Raw genomic sequence first — 19,235 nt, 5'->3', positions numbered from 1 at the left:
CGGCCGGACCCGCAGCCGGACCCGCACCGGAGCCCCGGCCGGGGGCGCGCACCCACACGCAGACACACACAGACACACAGAGACACACAGAGACACACACACACACGGCCCCCGCGCCGCAGCCCCCGGAGCTCCGACCCTCTGCCCGGCCGCCCGGCCCCCGCAGCCTCCCCCCGGGCCCCGGAGCGGGGAGCCGGGCTCTGGCCGCTCGGGCGGAGGGGCGGAGGAGGGGGCCGAGGGGCCGGAGGGGCCGGAGGGGCCGGAGGGGCCGGGGGGCAGCGGGCCTGCGGGGGACCCATGGAGTGCTACTACATTGTCATCAGCTCGGCGCACCTGAGCAATGGACACTTTCGCAACATCAAGGGAGTTTTCCGCGGCCCCCTCAGCAAGAACGGAAACAAAACTCTGGTAAATCCTCCTCCTCCTCTTCCTCCTCCTCCTCCTCCTCCTCCTCTTCTTCCCCCTCCTCCCTCTGCCCGCCCGCCTGCCGGGCCGTCCTGGGGACCGGGGCCGCGGGGCCCGGGGGCCCGGGGGACAAGGGACGGCCCGGGGGCCGGGGGCCGGGGGCCTGGGGGAGAGGGGCGCCGGGGTCAGCGGTGGAGAAGGTGCCCAGAGGCTGGTGGCTTTGGGGAGAGGGTGCCCGGGGGGACGGGGGAAAAGAGGGCCGGGGTCGCGGAGAAGAAGGTGCCCTGGTGCCGGGGCCGTGGGGGAGAGGGTGCCCAGGGGCCGGGGTCGTGGGGGAGAAGGTGCCCAGGGGCCGGTGGCATGCGGAGAGAGGATGCCCGGGGACCGGGATCATGGGGAGAGGGTGCCCAGGGGCCGGGATCAAGGGGGAGAGGGTGCCCAGGGGCCGGTGGCATGGTGAGGGCGGGGGGACAGGATGCCCAGGGGTCGTGGTCGTGGAGGAGAAGGTGCCCAGGGGCTGGTGGCATGGGGGGAGAGGGTGCCCAGGGGTTGGTGGGCATGGGGGGAGGGGATGCCCAGGAGCCGGGGTCGTGGGGGAGACGGCCGCCAGGAGCCGGGGGTGGTGGGGATGCCGGGGGTCGCCCAGGTTTCAGGCGCGGAGGGTCGCGAACCCGCAACTCCTGGAGCGTTGGCGGCTCTGTGTGTGTGTGTGTGTGTGTTTCTGTGTGTGTGTGTAGGAGAGATGGGGGGCGAGGGTCTCCAACCCGTGAACGAGGGGTTGGGGGGGAGGTTGGCACCGGGGTGTTGGCAGGGGCGAAGACCCAGCCAAGGCCGGGCCCCGGAGCGCGGGAAGTGGATGGTGCGGGCGTGGTGGCCCCCTGCGGCAGGCCGGCCGCCCGTGGGAGCCGCCCTCGGGGCCTGGAGGGATCCACTCGCCCCGCAACGGCCCCCCAACGCCTCCCGCAGCTCCCCGGATCCCCCCGCACCCTTCTTCCTTCCTTCCTCCGCGGGATCCTCCCGCCCCAGCCCGAGGTCGCCTGGGCTTGGTCGGTCCTGGGCTCTGCTCGGATCGAGGGGCGCGGGGGCTTGGGGGTGGGGGGGCTCCAGATCTCAGATCCCAGGAGACTTCCCCACCCCCCGCCCCGGGGAGCGGCCGGAGAAGGACCGGCCGGGGGCGAGTGCCGGGCTGGGGCGACTAGCCCGTGCTGACTTCAGAGAGCGTCCCCACTGCGGGACCCCATTAAATCAAAGCTCTGAGCATCAATCTACCCGGACAGAATTTCCCCTTCCCAGGCTTTCTCTTCCCTTTCCATGCTTCCCCTTCCCATGATTTCCCTTCCCTTCCCTTTTTCCTTCCCTTCCCATCCCATCCTCTCCCTTCCCACCCTTTCCCTTCCCATCCCGGTCCACGCGCAACGATCCGAAATCAACTGGAATTCCGCTGGAATTCTACACCAGGTTGGGAGGGGCCTGGCTGTGCTTTCAGAGTGTCAAATGGGTCCTCCGCGGGAGAAGGAGTTGGGACACTTTATGCCACCTGGGGAGAAAAGGAGGCTTTTCCGAAAACGGACTATTATTCTGCTCTAGGAATACACTAACTGCCCGATCGCGGCAACTCCGGGGACAAAAAGTGGAACCAAGGGTGGACGAAGGCTTTGGGGGGGGAAATGCACCCAAGTAGAAAGAGGGTTTGGGAGCATTGTGTCTTTGGAGACTTTCGCGCTTCCTTCGTTTCTAATGCAATGAGATGCTTAGAAACTATAAATCTGCCATGGATAAGGGTCCCGCATTAGAGCAGATGTTCCCTTTAGGTGTCGAGAATGTGGGGGGGAAGTTCTGAAAAGGGCTGGATTGTTTTCTAAGGGACTATTTGTAAACAGCCTTTTCTTTTAAACCTTGAGATTTAATCTATGAAGCATTAGGAATGGGCTTCTCAGGTGAATGAGGCGACAATCTTGGTAATAATGATAATCGTTATGGTAGAAGTAGGTTGTTTTTTTCTCATACTATAGACTTAGTACTGATCAAGTGAATTGAACCCATTGAAAAGCTTCATGTGCTTAACTTTTGGAAAAAAAAAAATTCAGAATGGTCCCAAGAAATCAGAAAGCACTTAAGGTTAACGCTATCAACAACAGAGACCTACATTTTAAACTTCGAATAATTGACTCTTTTTGTCTTTGTAATGGGACCCCTTCAAGGAGGGAAAAAACTCAAATGAAATACATAAACTTGAACTTCAAATTATGTATAGATTTCTTCTCCAATAGTGTGGATTTCTGAGCCCATAGATTGGTTTTTGTTTTTTTTTTCTTCCTAGGTATTTTTTTTTTCCATGAAGTGATGGTGTGTTTAGAGTTTCAGTATTCATTAGATGATGACATCTGAAGAAAGATTTTCTAAGTACAACACACCTCGATTCATAAGATTCTTTAAAAATCTAGTCTATTTCTGCAATTCTTGATAATCAGTGGACTCATTTTTAAAATGTGCTTGCATTTTGAACTAAATTGCGGAGCACAGAAGAAGCCTGAATGAAAACAAATTTTCAGCACCACCTTTTCTCAAAGTAGGAAAAATGAATAATAGATTTTTAAAGCTAAGAAAATCGAATAGAATGAATTTGTGGCTGAGGTTTATGAGCACCCACTTGAGTCGCAAGCCTGGAATGCAGCACTTTCACTCCTGCAGCTCCAAAGACAAATTAAATTAGGGCAATTAATGGGTTTTTTGGGCAACAGCTGGCACTGGGCATCAAGCCGTTGGTTTACGTAGATTCTTGTCAGAATGAATAAACAGTTCCATGTTACTAAAAATACACCTTTTTTTGGAGCCTTTTAAACCTCCCTGGGAAAACCAAAATAGGGATTCACTCCCCAAACTGTTGATAGGATGATGATGGTATCTCTTTTTTTTTTTTTTTTTCTATGATGCACTCTGTGATTGTGAGCCCCAGGTGGGACAACTGTGTCTGACCTGATTACTTTGTGTCTACCCCAGTGCTAAGTAGAGAACTTGGCACCTAATAAGCACTTAACAGATGCTATCGTCGTCATCATCATGACAAGATTCCTGATTTTGGTGAGTCCATCAAAACATATCTTTCAGAATTCCAGTTCAGGTGGTGTCATTTGAAAAGACAGAATTATTGTGAAGTGTCTATGCTTCCATGTCATTCTCCCAAAGTTAGCTTTCTTCCACATTCTGTAGTTTTTAAGTCTCTGAAATCCACAACCATGGAAATTCTATTCCTTAGATTAAGATATTTTCTTTTGGAAAATAGGGTGAGGTCAGCTAAAGGTGCACTTGAAACTCTGAAAAAATGTAATGGCTGTTCGTGAGGGTAAAAACGAATTGCATATCCAGTGCTCTAGACAGCAGGCAATATGTTGAAAGCTTATGTATGTGCAGGCGGTTTGTGGAAATATGAGAAGTGTGGGGAAACCAGTTGGACTCCATTAATACAATCGAAGCATTTGTCTTATCCATTGTTCTGCTGGAGACCCATTACCTTTCCGGTTCAGAAAAACCTAAGTAGTCACAACACCCGGCCAGGCGGATCAAGGATGGATGCTTTCTCACAAACAGAATGGGTGGGGGGCATTTCCATCAGTCTTTGATCTCTGAGGAATGAAGCAACTGGATGGGCATAACTAGAACCCGTCAATTGCTCTTTGCACAGCTGTCTTCTGCTCCCTCGGTCATAACGGTCATCACCATCAATGACTGTGAGCCCACAGTGGGCAGGGATTGTCTCTCTTTATCGCTGTATTGGACTTTCCCAAGCTCTTAGTACAGTGGTCTGCACACAGTAAACATGCCATAAATATGATTGAAGGAATGAATGGTATTGATTGAGCACTTACTATGTGCAGAGCACTGTACTAAGTGCTCAGGGAAGTCCAGAGGCATAACCCCTGCCCACAACAAGCTTACAGGCTAGAGAGGAATAATGATGGTATTTATTGAGTGTTGACTTGGTGAGAAGGACTGGAGTAGAAAGAATCTGATGAGACATCTTCTGTTCCAAGCGGGGCTCACCATCTCTCTTTCGGGGGGTAGAGGGATTTTTATCCTCATTTTATGGATGATTGAAGATAAAAGCCCAGAGAGGTTCAATGACCTGCCCGAGGTCACGCAGCGGGCAAAGTCTCCTGAACTCCAAATCCCATATCCCTTTTGTTAGGCCACACTGCTGATCCTCCAAAATCCACCGACCCCTATTTCTGCCTGCTGGCATCTCTTTCACTTGTCAGATGGTAGCTGATGCCCGTTTTAAAGGCATCGGCACTATTTTATAAGAATGTAGGGGTGATATTTATGGAAATCCGTTGCTTTGCAAATCCCTGCTAAATGACCGAACACCAGTGAGGATATTTACTGTTTTTCTGTGCCCTTTTCACGTCTCCCAGCACTTTCTCCAATGACTTTTTTTTCCCCCTTGTGGATCTTTGCTGTATTCTCTTCTTCCTGTAGAAAAAAAAAAAAAACTCCTAATGAACAGGGGAGAAAACAATGAGAGGTTGAAAAAAAATTCATGGTGTTCACCAAGTCGAATGACACTGATGAGAAATTGTTCACACATTGGTACCCTCCTTTGGTTCAGAGGTTGAATCGAGAGTCTTTGGCTACCATTCCTCTTCCAAAACCTGAAAGGGTTAAACATAAGTTGCGTGTACTTGCCTCCCAATTCTTTTAGATCCTGCTGGCCAAATTAATGCTAGAATATAAAGTCCTCAAGGGCAGTGATCGAGTCTACTTTTGTTTTTATTCTCCTGAGTGCTTAGTTGCTGGACGGAAGAGGTTGCTGCCTATCACGTCTGGCATTACAGGCCTTTCACCTATCGCCAGTCTGCTTGGACTTCGGGCGCGCTTCCGAATCCCCCAGGGGCTAGGGAGCTTAGCTAGTATGGGGGTGGGGGCTGTGCGTCAGGGCTGCCTATCAATCCATGCCATTGCCTGGGTTCCCTGTAGAGGTAGATCAGGTGGGATTCTGCCCCTCAGTGGCTTGGACCCAGAGTAGAATCTCCCACCCAAAAAACACTTGGACATGACATCTGTCCTCTTCATCATCTTCAAGTGAATTCATTCAATCGTGTTTATAGAGGGCTTACTGTCTTCAGAGCGCTGTACTAAGCGTTTGGGAGAGTACACCAGTGAAGAGACACATTCCCTGCCCACAATGAGCAGTCTAGAGGTAAATGCAACTAGTAGAGCGTTACATTTGATAACAATCCATTTAGACAAAGCAATTCAGGTTTTTATCGTAAATGACTCAACGTAGAAAAAGATGGTAAATTGTTGAGGATTGAAAGTGCATGAGGAGCTGTTGACAGACAGGAAACACTCCAGGAGAAAGTCAGTCTTGGAGAGGGAAAAAAAAAAAAACACCCAAAACACAAAACTTTGGGAGCAACGGGAGAACCAGTTGGTTGAGTTAAACCCATCCACACCTACTCTGTGCAGAGTCATTCATTCATTCAATCAATCTTATTCAGTTGTTACTGTGTGCAGAGCACTGTACTAAGCGCTTGGGAAAGTACTATACAGCAATAGAGTGACAATACCTCCCCACAATGAGATCACAGTCTAGAGGATGCTTCTATAAGATGTGCTCAACTCATTTAATCTTATATATTGTGCACTTACTGTGTGCAAAACACTGTACTAAGCTCTTAATGCAATCTAGAATGTAGGTCTTTACATAATTTGTACATTATTTTCTCTAAATGTTTAATCTTAGACTGGATTGACACCCGAGAGGATTAATCCACTTGGAGAATTCAAAAGTGATCGTTTGAGCCCACAAAGCTGTTAACTTCAAAGATCTGCCTTAGTCTAGATAGATCTGCTCTTCTCCCGTGCAACAGGCAGTGGTGTCTCTTTGATTGCTGATCTGGAGGAGTAACAGGCTACCTTCTTTCAGATTGCTCTCTGCACTTTTTGAAACATTAGCACAACAAGGTCTCTTGAAATCTTGTGATTCTTGCCATATAATGTACTCTTCTTGATGTGATTTTTACCTGTCAGGATCCTCAGGATGCTGTCTCAAGACTACTTTATATCTCCCCATGTTGTTCCAAGTTGAATGTCATACACTTCTATCATTTATCTTTACTGTACTGTTGAACTCTTTTAAAATAACTTTTAGTTTCAGTGTCCCATTAGCTAGTGATGTTCTCTTGTATAGAAAATGCTGTGGAATTGAAAATGATATGACTTGGATCACCCAGGAGTTTTATGATGCAGTGTATGGTCTTTTTTTTTCATTTTCAGAAACTTTTATCCGAGATTAGCTTAAGTAACTATCATAAAGAGGACAAGAAAGCGTATTTTGGAAAAACAAGAGTTTTTCTTAGAAATCCCACCTCTAGAAAAGTTCTCATTTTCCACAATAGCTATCAAAATTCATATTGTTGAATATGCGCACTCTGATTTAATGGCTAGCCAACTGTTATACCTAGAATATAGCCATCTTGTTTCCAAAACTTCAAAAACATCAAATGTGTTAAATCTTAGAGTGGTCTGAAATGACCTTTTCAAGACTCGAGCCAAGGTTTAATGTGTGTTTGAATTCAGGGGAGTGTCCTGTATTGCTTGAGCAAATTATATTTCCACCAGAGGGTACTAAATTGAAAGTAAGCAAGAAAAATCATACCTATTCCATTTTTGAGTATGCCACTCATCCAAGTCTCCCTCCCTCCTCCCTCCTCATCCCCCTCCTTTCGCTTCTTTTCTCTTTCTTGTCTCTCTATGGTAATTAAACCTCTTCAACTACCAAGACTTCATTAATTAATAATAATAATAATGTTGGTATTTGTTAAGCGCTTACTATGTGCCGAGCACTGTTCTAAGCGCTGGGGTAGACATAGGGGAATTAGGTTGTCCCACGTGGGGCTCACAATCTTAATCCCCATTTTACAGATGAGGGAACTGAGGCACAGAGAAGTTAAGTGACTTGCCCACAGTCACACAGCCGACAAGTGGCAGAGCTGGGATTCGAACTCATGAGCCCTGACTCCAAAGCCCATGCTCTTTCCACTGAGCCACGCTGCTTCTCTCGTGGCTCAGTTAAGAAGCTCCTACTGCAGTATACTATATAGGGTCATAAATAAAGCCCAAGTTGTAAAAATGAATGTATACACCTGGAACTTCTGGTTCTATTTTTAAATGGCTTTTTGAGCCATTATGAAATTTTGTGGGGTGACTTCTTGAAATTAAAAAAAAAATCTGCAATTTCTTTAGCTTCACAATTGTAGGCAGATACTTAATTCCAGTATTTTCAGTGAACTAAGATACCCCCTGGCAGATGACTGTAACACTCTATGTATTTTACAATAGGTTGAAGCATATTGACACAAGGATTTGTGGAAAAATCTGCTTTTTTAATTGCAAAGAGCCATATTGCCATTTTTTTTAGCTCAAAACAATCTGAGACTTTTTAGCTAATTTTACTGTCTGTGCGATTTTTATTTGAAAGGAGAAACTTTCAAGCTCACTCTAAGTGACAGTCCATGTGGCTGTGATGACTTGATACACTATTAAAATTGCAAAATGTAATTAACATTCTCCTTTCAGCTCTAAGAGCTGGTCACAGACATCCGTCAACTTTTAAAAGAGATCGCTTTAAAACAAATGAAAGTCATAGTCTTAAAAATCTGTTCTGGTAGTCATGTTTCGTAGTGCTGCTTGGGTTTGAAGAGACTGAAGAAGCCTGTCATGTATTTTGGTACTGTCCTTAAACCTTTGAAATCAGAAAGAAGAGGTCTTTCAAAACGCGTTTTATCTTCCACATAGCACTCGTTCAGGAGAGAAGCACAGTAAGCTGAAAGGGTCACTTACCATCTGAGGCGGGAATTTAAAGCGGCATTTCATTTCGTGTTTATTTAATCAGGAGCGCACTGTCTGAACCCTTGTTTCCATCACTGCCCTCTTTGAGGCCTAGCACTGCTTCTGTGTTTCTGCTACCAAACCACCAATACCATGGCGATGCTCAACTTTCATCTTTCTGGTGCTTTAACCTACGATATGTTTTCAATTGGAGGCTGGGTTTAAAAATCAACATTTTCCCACAAACTATCAGTGGAACGACTATAGAACTGAACAGTTGATCTTTTAAAATGCAAGCATTTTCACCATTTAGAAGCAGCCTAATGTGATCTTTCAAATGTCAATCAAATTAAGCTATATAATGGAGGAGCTCAAATATGCCAAATATGAGAAATAGAGATCTGCCTAATGGTGTTACAAATCAGAATATCATTACCGACGATTCACGACTGTTTCAAAACAATCCATTTTAAAGGTTCCTTCTTTCCCAAATTATCCCAATGTTAGAAAACAAAGACGGCGTGATTAGACCAGTTAGAGAGTAATTGCTCTTGTGGAGGTAACACTCCATTACAGACTATCCCAACGGGAAAACTAGGAGTTCATTGACACTCAAAAAAAGTTCCTCAAAACCTCTGGAATGGAAATGCTTCCAGGAGGTTGGCATAAGAGATATCAAAGAAAACTCCTTTTTTTCCCCCTGAATGTTCTCTTCGCTTGTGACCCCGTCATGACTTCTTCCTCCCTTCTCTCTGATTCTGCATCAAATCAGCTGAGTCTCCACACCACCATCCACCATTCCTCAAAGGCATGAGGCTGACATCGGTTGGCCATAGCTAACAATAGGTGAGGTGGTTCCTGTGCTTAAAGACTGGCTGGGGGAAGGGAGGGATCAGAAAGGAGAGAACCTCCCTGGTTCACCATCCAAATAATTTGAAGAGTTAGGGTAGTTGAATAGTTAGAAGCAGCATGGCCTAATGGATTGAGCCCAGGCCTGGAAGTCATGAGGATCTGGGTTCTAATCCCAGCTCTGCCTCTTGTCTGTTGTGTGACCTTGGGCCAGTCACTTTTCTTCTCCATGCCTCAGTTACCTCATCTATAATAATAATAATAATGGTATTTGTTGAAAGCTTACCCCTTATGCCAAGCACTATTCTAAGCACTGGGATAGATACAAGATAATCAGGTTGAACCCTTGTCTTATGTGAAGCTCACAGTCTTAGTCCCCATTCTGTAGTTGAGGTAACTGAGGCACAGAGAAGTGAAGTGACTTGCCCAAGGACACCCAGCAGACAATTGGCAGAGGCAGGATTAGAACCCGTGACATTCTGACTCCCAGGCCTGTGATCTATCCACTACACCATGCTATTTCTAAGGCTTCGGACTGTGAGCTCCTTGTCTGACAGGGGCTGTGTCCAACCTGATTGGCTTGTACCTACCTTAGCGTTTAGTACCATGCCTGGCACATAGTAAGCACTTCACAAATAGCATTTAAAAAAAGAGTTTGATTTGGGAATGCCTGGGGGTTAGGAGTACAAAATCAGAGAATCTACAACTCGACCCTGTGAACAGTAGGACTTTCTGCTACAACTTTATGAAGGTGCTCAATGTTCTCTCTTCTTTTCCTTTATATTTCTTAAATTTCATTTCCCTTATCAAGATCTCCCCCTCAGCCAGTGTCTTGGCCCCACAGGAAGGATGAAACTGGGTGACGGAGGGGCATGTGTTCAGAGCCCTGGGGAAATCTCAGGGCCCAAGGGACAACCCGTGGTCGTGCCCTTCCCCAGGTTGAGGCATATGAGGAGGTCACTTGGATTGACTGAAGATAATAACTAATAAATTACTGTGGTATTTGTTAAGCACTTACTAGACGCCAAGCACAGGAGTAGAAGCAATTTGATCAGATCAGAACAGTTGAGTTTCTCGGCCTAATGGGGTGGGCCAAAGGCTATCGAATCCCCATTTTACGGATGCAGAAACAGGCCCAGAGAAGGTAAGTGACCCGCTGAGGTCACAGAGTGGGCTAATGACAGAGCCAGGATGAGAACTCCTGATTTACAGTCCTGCACTCATGCCGTGAGGCCAGGATGCTTCTCCCGAATAGACCTGAGTGTACTCGGTCGATTATAATGCAGGGAAACCTAGGAGTCTGTGAAACAAATGTGAAGGAGTCAGCATGTGTCTTATCCTGCACTAATAGGGTCTGACAATACTGAACAATAGAGGGTCTTTAGAGTAAAAAGTTTGGTTGTAATTCAGTATGGCAGTGCTGAAGATTGCTCGATCAGCACTGGGCAGATAGGGTGTCTTGGCTGGAAGATAGCAGCCTCATTATTGATGGGGACGTCTAGCTGAGTGACCCCTACTTCTTGGAGGTGTGTTAGATGTCCTGTAATCCTCCTTAACCCCGCAAACTAGAGCCCCTCACCCCCAAGGCTGGCTCCAGACTTGAAGTGTGGAAAGGCCCGAAATAAAGTCCGTCAGTCAGCGACACTTCTTGATCTTGGGGCTTCCAGTAGAGGCTCCGAAACAGCGGTTAATCTCCCACCATATTGATCATGTTTATTAGGTGCCATCTCTGTTTGCTATAAGATTGTTTTTTGGTGTTAGGTAATAAATGATAAACTGTGGTATTTGTTTAGCACTGCTTAAGTGCCAAACATTGGAATTGGGGCAATACAATCAGATTGGACAAGGTCCCTGTCTCACAGTCTACAGGGGAGGGAGAACAGCTATTTTATCCCCGTTTTTCCAGATAAGGAAACGGAAGCCAGGGAAGTTAAATGACTTGCCCAAGGTCACACATTGGCTGTTTTCTATGTGCTTATCTTGTATCTACTCCAGCCCTTAGTGCAGTACTTGGCACATAGTAAGCGCTGAAGAAATTATCATTTCATCATCATCATCATGGAGAGGCAGCGTAGCTCAGTGGAAAGAGCGCGGGCTTGAGAGTCAGAGGTCATGGGTTCTAATCCCGACTCTGCTACTTGTCAGCTTTGTGACTTTGTGCAAGACACTTAACTTCTCTGGGCCTCAGTTACCTCATCTGTAAATTGGGGATTAAAACTGTGAGCCCCATGTGGGACAACCTGATTACCTTGTATCCCCCCCCAGCGCTTAGAACAGTGCTTGACACATAGTAAGTAGCAAATGCCATCATCATCATCATCATTATTGTTAAATGACAGAAGTAGCTTGGCCTAATGGAAAGAGCATGGGCCTAGGAATCAGAGGATCTGGGCTCTAATCCTGTCTCCACCACTTACCTTGAGCAAATCGCTTAACATCTCTGTGCCTCAGTGTCCTTGTCTGTAAAATGAGGTTTCAATACCTGTTCTTCCTCCTACTTAGACTAGGAGTCCCATGTGGGACAGAGATAGTGTCTGACCTGATCAACTTGTATCTACTCCAGTGCTTAGAACAGTGCTTGACACATGGTAAGTGCTTAACTAATGCCATCTTCATTAAATGACAGATCCAGGACTAGAACCCTGACTCCCAGTTCTGAGCTCTCTATCCACTAGGCGACACTGTTTTCCAAAATTGAGGTATTTTTTAAGTTCTCCCAAACTGCTGGGGTAGATACAAATAATCCAACCAGACTCTGACTCTATATGGGGCTAATAGTCAAAGAGGGCGGGAGTGCAGGTTTGAGGCAGATTTGGGCCAAAAACATAACTTTTGATGGAAAAATGATCTTTCTACACATTTTGCCCATGCAGACATGGCAAGCCTTTCCCTGAAATGCCATGGGGCAGGTTTATTTCCTGTAAATGAACCAGTGTTTACTCCCAGTCTCGTTTCTGTCTGCAGTGACATTGCTCTGGTGCAGACCTGGGCTTTATCAACGACTACAAGTAAATCCTGACCACATAAATCTGATAAAATGTAAGCTAATGGATTCAGAGCCAAAATCACAATCGTACTGATTAAATTTGGCATCTGGAAGTGTTTCTTAAGGCATTTCGGTAGCTAGTGTAGCGAAAACACAGCATTTGAGTGTAGAGAGGCGTGTGTCTTCAGAAAAGCACTAAATGTGAAGCCCATCAACTGAAAATTGCTATTGCTTTCAGCCCCAGTCAAGTACTGTATGTGTGATATGGTACGAGAACCTAGACCAGGTAAGGAGCCGTATAGGATTGTTCCCATTCTTGAATGTAACGATTAGTTAAACCTTTCACAGCAGTAGAGATTAGAACTCAAATTACGCCTTCTCTTTTTCAACAAATGCTTCTTCTAGCCTACTGTGATTAAATACTTTAATGCCGTGATTAAACTGTCACTTCTGAAGTTTGGTTTTATCAATTCCACTAATGAGAAATGTAAGAGAAACCCTAAATACCACCACTTAGTTGTTTTCACCGAGACCAGATACCTGTGTTTGTGTGTTTTATTCTAATATGTAAATAACTCTCATGTGTCCTCCCATTCTGTTTGCCACCTGTAGCGTTCATGTACATATTTGATATATTTTATCACTCCCTTCCATCTGAAATTTATTTTGGTGTTGGTCTCCTCTGCTAGATTTGTAACCTATTGGAGGGCAGGGATCATATATACTAAATCTGTGGCTCCTCTCTGAGGTCAGGGCACCATCTATGCTAATTCTGTTGTTCTCTCCCATGCCTTGCGCACAATGTATTGAACATAGTAGACACTCATTAAATGCTGTAGTTTGATTAGGCAGACATTCTGCAACTCAGTATTATGAGTTGCCTTTTCTAGGTGAAGGGGAGCTTATATTGTTGAATTGGCAATTTAGTTAAAAAAGTGCCTTATGGCCTATCTATATTAATCATGTTGAAATAACTTGTGTAATCCATCAAAGCAGTTTAGATTTATGAAGCACCCAGTGTGTGTTAAGCACTGACCTAAGCACGTAGGTCAGTAGGTAGGTAGGTTTGAGGCAGATTTGGGCCAAAAACATAACTTTCGATGGAAAAATGATCTTCCTACACATTTTGCCCATGCAGACATGGCAAGCTTTTCCCTGAAATGCCATGGGGCAGTTTTATTTTCTGTAAATGAACCAGCAGGAGGGTGACTCTTCCCTTAAAACCCTGAAGTGGCGAGGGAGACTGCGAGGCAGACTGTCAGCTAGATTGTCAGTTCCTTGGGGATAGGAGCATTCCACCAATTCTATTGTACCTCCCAAGTGCTAGTACAGTGCTCTGCACACAGTAACTGCTCAATAAATCCCACTTATTGATTGACTGACCAAAAAAAATTGCATATAGTGAAAGTAAGGGGACGAATAAGGACATATTCAGGAGTATAGCAGGAATGAAAACCAATTTAGCAGGAACCTGAGAGATGCATTTTCCACAGCTCAAACATGAAGATGAGTTGATGTTTTGATGAACCCATCTACCTCTACCAAAAAGTATGCCAAGTCATTGTAAGCATGTTTAGCTAGAATGCCAAATATATAAAATTAAAAGCAAAACAAATCCAAAATCACTCAAGCAGCTTTGCTAAACCCTCTGTAATCCACATGGGGGAGAAGAAGGTTTAGTGCATTTTCTTCAGAATAAAAAAAAACCTGTACTCATTTTGGAAGTCAAAGCCGTCTCTGCCAGGTTTTCCCAGACATTACTAGTGTGCAATATTGGGTTTTTTTTTTGAGGAGGGAAAAGTGTCCTGAAGGTTATTCATTTTCCAAACTCTGAATTGGGCGCTAGACTTGTTTGACTTCAGGTGCTAGGTAGTTCATAATTCATGGCTTATATCCTCTGTTCTCCTCAGTGATTGCCTTTGGTGGTAGCAGAAAATAACCTGATCTGCACTCTTTTAATATCATGTCTGGTACGCTTCTGCTGTTTCTAAATTTATTCTCTACTAATTACTGCTGGGGCTGCAGGAGTGGAAGGGAGAAAGTGAAGAGCACCTTGTGATGTGTGAACAGAGCCATCCTGAGGCATCCAGAGAGCAGCTCTTTGGGGTGAGGAGGAGCCCGGTGTGAACAGCTGCCTCAGTTGCACCCATCTGGAGATGAGGAAATATTGCAAATGCAGTTGTCGGTTTGGCTAACAATGTCCTCCCAGCCTTCAGGTTTTCAATCTTCTAAGAGGAGAGCATATGCAGCTCCTTTACCACAATCCTCTGAGATTTCCCGGTAGCTCAGGAAATCCTGGCCGGGTGTGAAGAGCTAGATTTCACTCTATATTTACGAGTTAATTTGAGTTACCAGCTTTGTAAAGTGGAAAATGAAGGAAGCCAGGCCTTGGGGGTCATTGTTAAAAAAAAAATGAATAAATCGATGAACATCTCGGTCACAACACTATTCCTGCATTAGCATTTGACATTATCAGTAGACCTGGGTTTTGGCAGCTAGGAAAGGGGTGGAACAACGGAGAAAGCCTAAGAGGAGAAAATGCAGAGTAAGAAATGGAAAACTGAAGTGAAAAAGATGAGGGAGAAACTCATGAAAAGGTGAGAAACAGTGTTCAGCTTGATCCTCAATGTCAAAGGTAAATGCAACAGAATTAATTCCCTTCTTTCCACCTCCTGCCCTCTGACAGTGCTCTGGTCATCTCCCTTCTTCCATTTGTTGTATTCTGCCCCTGTTTCAGCTATTTCACATCTCACGAGAGCTTTCTTCCAATTGCCTGAAAGGGAGGAGATATATAATGAAATTCAGTGGTCCCCGCATGTGTCATTCATTAATTACTCTAGTCAAAGTTGGATGTTGGGGGAGGTTGAAAATAGGAACTCATTAGCTCCCGTGGCTTCAACTACCACCTTCAGACAGATGATTCTAGACTGAAAGCTCATTGTGGGCAGGGAATGTAACTGGTATATTGTTTTGTCATCTCCCAAGTGCTTACAGTGGTGTTCCACATACAGTAAGTACTCAGTAAATATGAATGATTGAATAACTCTCAAACCCACATCTCTAGCCCTGATCTCTCTCCTTCTCTGCAGTCTCCTATTTCCTCCTGCCTTTAAAACAACTCTACGTGCATGTCCCGCCAACACCTCAAACAGAACATGTCCGAAACAGAGTTCCTCATGTTTCTGCCCAAATCCTGTCCCCCCAGCTTTTCCATTACAGTTGGCAAAACGATTCTCCCCAACTCACAGGTCCCTAACATTGCCATTGTTCTTGTCCGTCCATCTCCCCCGATTAGACTGTAAGCCCGTCAAACGTCAGGGACTGTCTCTATCTGTTGCCGACTTGTTCATCCCAAGCGCTTAGTACAGTGCTCTGCACATAGTAAGCGCTCAATAAATACTATTGAATGAATGAATGAATGAATGGCATTCTCCTCAACTCATCTCTCTCATTCAACCCACATATTCAATTTGTCATCAAATCCTCTTGATTCTGCTTTCACAACATTGCTAAAGTCTGCACTGTCCTCTCTATCCAAACTGCTACTGCATTGATCCAAGAACTTATTCTATCCTGCCTTGACTACTGCATCAGTCTCCTCGCTGATCTCCCTCCCTCCTGTCTCCCCCTAGTCTAATGCATGCTTCACTCTGCTGCCCAGATCATTTTTCTAAAATACTCTCTCCATGTTTACCCACTCCTCAAAAACGTCTAATGGTTGTCTATACATCTTTACATAATAATAATAATATTTGTTAAGCACTTACTATGTGCCAAGCACTGTTCTACAGAAACTCCTTATTGTTGGCTTTAAAGCATTCAGTCACCTTTTCTGCCTCCTATCTTACCTCACTGATTTCCTACTACAACCCAACATGCTCATTTCAATCCTGTAACACCAACCTACTTACTGTATTCCGGTCATGAATATCTCAATGCCAACGCCTCATCCATGTCCAGCCTCTGGACTGGAACACCCTCCGCCTTCATATCTGACAGATGATCACTCTTGCCACCTTCAAAGTCTGCCTAGTATCACATCTCCACATTTCTCATTTCTCCGCATTTTCCTACTCCCCCTTCCTTCTCTGTCACTAGTGTACTTAGATCTGTTCCCTTGAAGCACTTGATATTCGCACCACCCTCAGCCCCAAAGCACTTAGGTAAATATACAGCATTTATTTTAATGTCTTTCTCGACCTCTAGAGTGTGAGCTCTTGTTGACAGGGAGTATGTCTACCAATTCTGTTTTAATGTACTCTTCCAAGTGCTCAGTACAGTATTCTGCACACTCTAAGTGCTCAGTAAATATGTTTGATTGATCAAGTGATTAAGGATTTAAATGAGGTTTTCGGATCCTCTTGGGATTTTATTTATCTACGGTACTCCATTTTTCCAGTCAATTAATGATACTTACTGTGCATGTTTACTGTGATCAGGACACTGTATTAAGCACTTGAAAGAGTTCAATAGAGGCGATAGACACAATCCATGCCATCGAGTTACCCATCCATCCACTAGTGTGGACAGTTGAGATTTGATGGTACTGAGTTTATTTCAAACAATCCAAAACAAATTGCTTAGACCAAAATAATACTTGTTCTGAAATCAGTGACTGGTTTTCTAGGGCGTTTTCCTTCTAGAATTAATTGGCAAAATGAAAATGTGCAGATTGGCAATTGATCGATCACTTGTATTTTTTGAGTGCTTACTGTTTACAGAGCACTCACTAAGTGCTTGGGAGAGTACAGTGTAACAGAGTTGGTAGACATGTTCCCTGCCCACAAGAAGCTTAGCGTCTAAAGGAAACACCAGTTAGTTACCTCTTCAACCTAACTGGTGTGCATGTGTGTGAGTTTCCTGGTATGATGTCCACACACAGACAATTTAAACTGAATGGCTAACATCCATCTTCATTTACACTGTTTTGAATGAAGCAAATTCTATAAACCAACTTCTCCCGAAAGGAACATCTTACTAGGTAAAAGCATTTTAGCTTCCCAGTTGGAGGCCCACTTCAGTTTTCTAGGAGTAGAAATTTAAGGTTGCACTGTAAGCTTGGAAAATTAATCATTTTGGATCCTTATCCTTCCTGATTTTATCCTTTAAATTTGGGATCTTTACTAGAAGAAAAAGAAGTATGATGACTTTTTCCTTTGTTTTTTTTTTTTTTTTTGCTGGCACCAAGCCAAGTTCAAACGATCAATAAATGACTGGAGTGAAGAAAACATTAGTGCTCTACTTAAAAGAGAAAAATGCATGATCGAAGGAAAGCAGTGTGCAATAATAGTATTTATTAAGTGCTTTCTTTGTGCCAGAGTACTATGCTTAGAGTTGAGGTAGATAAAAGTTAATTAGATCAGACGCATTATCTGATCCACGTAGGTTTCACAGTGTAAGGGATGGAAATAGCCTTTACCGATGTAGCCATTTTACAGATGAAGAAACCAAGCCTTGGCGAGGTTAAATGACTTCCCAGGGGTTGCACGGGAGGTCCGTGCCAGAATCTGAACCTAGGTCTCCAAATACCTAGGTCTCCAAACTCCTCATTCCACGCTCTTTCTTCTCCGTAAGTCAGGAAGTTGTGAGGATTAAAGGAAGACAATTGATGTGATGAGCTATGGGAGTGATAAAGGTGATATGCCACTTCAAATACCATGCCTCCTATTTTTCCTTACTCCAGTCCATACTTCAGTCTGCCACCTAGATCATTTATCTAATACAAGTTCATTCCATGTCTCCCCACTCCTCAAGACCTTCCAGTGGCTGCCCTTCTAGCTCTGCATCAAACAGCAACTCCTTAGCAGCAGCTTTAAAGCATTCCATCAGCTTGCCCCCTCTTACCTTACCTCACTGATTTCCTATTATATCTCAACTTTCACACTTTGCTCCTCTAGTGTCAGCCTTTTGGCTGTGTCTGGATCTCATCTGGCTCACTACCCATTGCTTTCCCACATTCTCTGACCTGGGGCTCCCTCCCGCTCCATCTATGAGAGACCCCCATGTCCCCCACTCTCCCTAAGCCTTATTAAGGTCCCATCTCCTCCAAGAGGCTTTCCCTGACTATACCCTCATTTCCTCTGCTCCCTTTCCCTTCTGTGTCATCTATGTGCTTGGTTCTATGCCCATTAAACACTGACATTCACCCCATCCTCGGCCCCACAGCACTTTTGTGATTTGCTGTAATTTATTTATTTAAACGGTAAGCTTATTGTGGGCAGGGAACATTTCTATCAACTCTGTTGTACTGTACTCTCTCAAGTGCTTAGTAGAGTACTGGGCATCCACTAATACCACTGATCAATCTACATAATGACTATATGATATTTCCTTAAAAATATTTATTTTTCTAAAACAAGTATCCATATCCTCGTAAGACAGTTTATATATATCCACACACAATCGCTGGCTGACATGCCCAGGACTTAGGCAATTGAATTGGGCCAATATAAATCAGACATTTAGGTAAAAATAAATTTCTAGACAGTGAGCCCGTTGTTGGGCAGGGATTGTCTCTGTTGCTGAATTCTACTTTCCAAGAGTTTAGTATGGTGCTCTGCATGCAGTAAGCGCTCAATAAATATGATTGCATGAATGAATATATGCTTTTTCTCTATTTTTGTTTTTTGTGGTCCTCAAAATTGGGAGAAGTGTGGCCTATTGAAAAAAGCATGGTTCTGGAAGTCAAAGGTCCTGGATTCCAATCCTGCCTCCATCACTTGTCTGTTTTGTGATCTTGGGCAAGTCAGTTGACTTCTTTGTGCCTCAGTTTTCTCATCTGTAAAATGGGTATTCAATATTTGTTTTTCCTTGGGACAAGGAGAGGGCTTTGTCCGGCCTACTTATTTCACGTGTATCCCGGTGTTTAGGTTCATGCTCGGTACATAGTAAGCATTTAACAAATACTACCTTGGGAAAATATGATTTCATATGCAGTAAGCAGGTACTAGTATTTGGGGGACAATAGAATATGTGAAGAAGGCTAGCAAGGAGAGCATTAGCCAATGGAAATCTTGTAGGGTAAATATAATTTTTATAGCTTGCTGAGTCTGAAAAATACCTGCAAGAATCTCATTCCTTTGGGAGCTCATCCACTTCGGTGATTTCGATTATTATCTAAATATGAATGATTCCTTGTTCTGGGCCTTGAGGCCTGAGTCCTAAC

At 44.6% G+C, this 19,235-nt stretch overlaps 1 protein-coding gene across 1 annotated transcript in view; it reads left to right on the top strand.

Annotated features, from left to right (window-relative positions):
• Positions 1-297: 297 nt before the first annotated feature.
• Positions 298-19,235, top strand: part of ZNF804A (zinc finger protein 804A) — a 300,632-nt gene continuing 281,694 nt past the window's right edge. The window contains exon 1 of the mRNA XM_029071499.1: positions 298-408. Within this exon, the coding sequence (XP_028927332.1) occupies positions 298-408 (111 nt within the window). The remainder of the gene's footprint in view (positions 409-19,235) is intronic.

The sequence above is a fragment of the Ornithorhynchus anatinus genome, chromosome 9 (genome assembly GCF_004115215.2).
Source record: "Ornithorhynchus anatinus isolate Pmale09 chromosome 9, mOrnAna1.pri.v4, whole genome shotgun sequence".
Lineage (NCBI taxonomy): Eukaryota > Metazoa > Chordata > Mammalia > Monotremata > Ornithorhynchidae > Ornithorhynchus > Ornithorhynchus anatinus.
The sequence above is the reverse complement of the archived record's forward strand: the minus strand, read 5'-3'. Positions and strand labels throughout refer to the sequence as shown.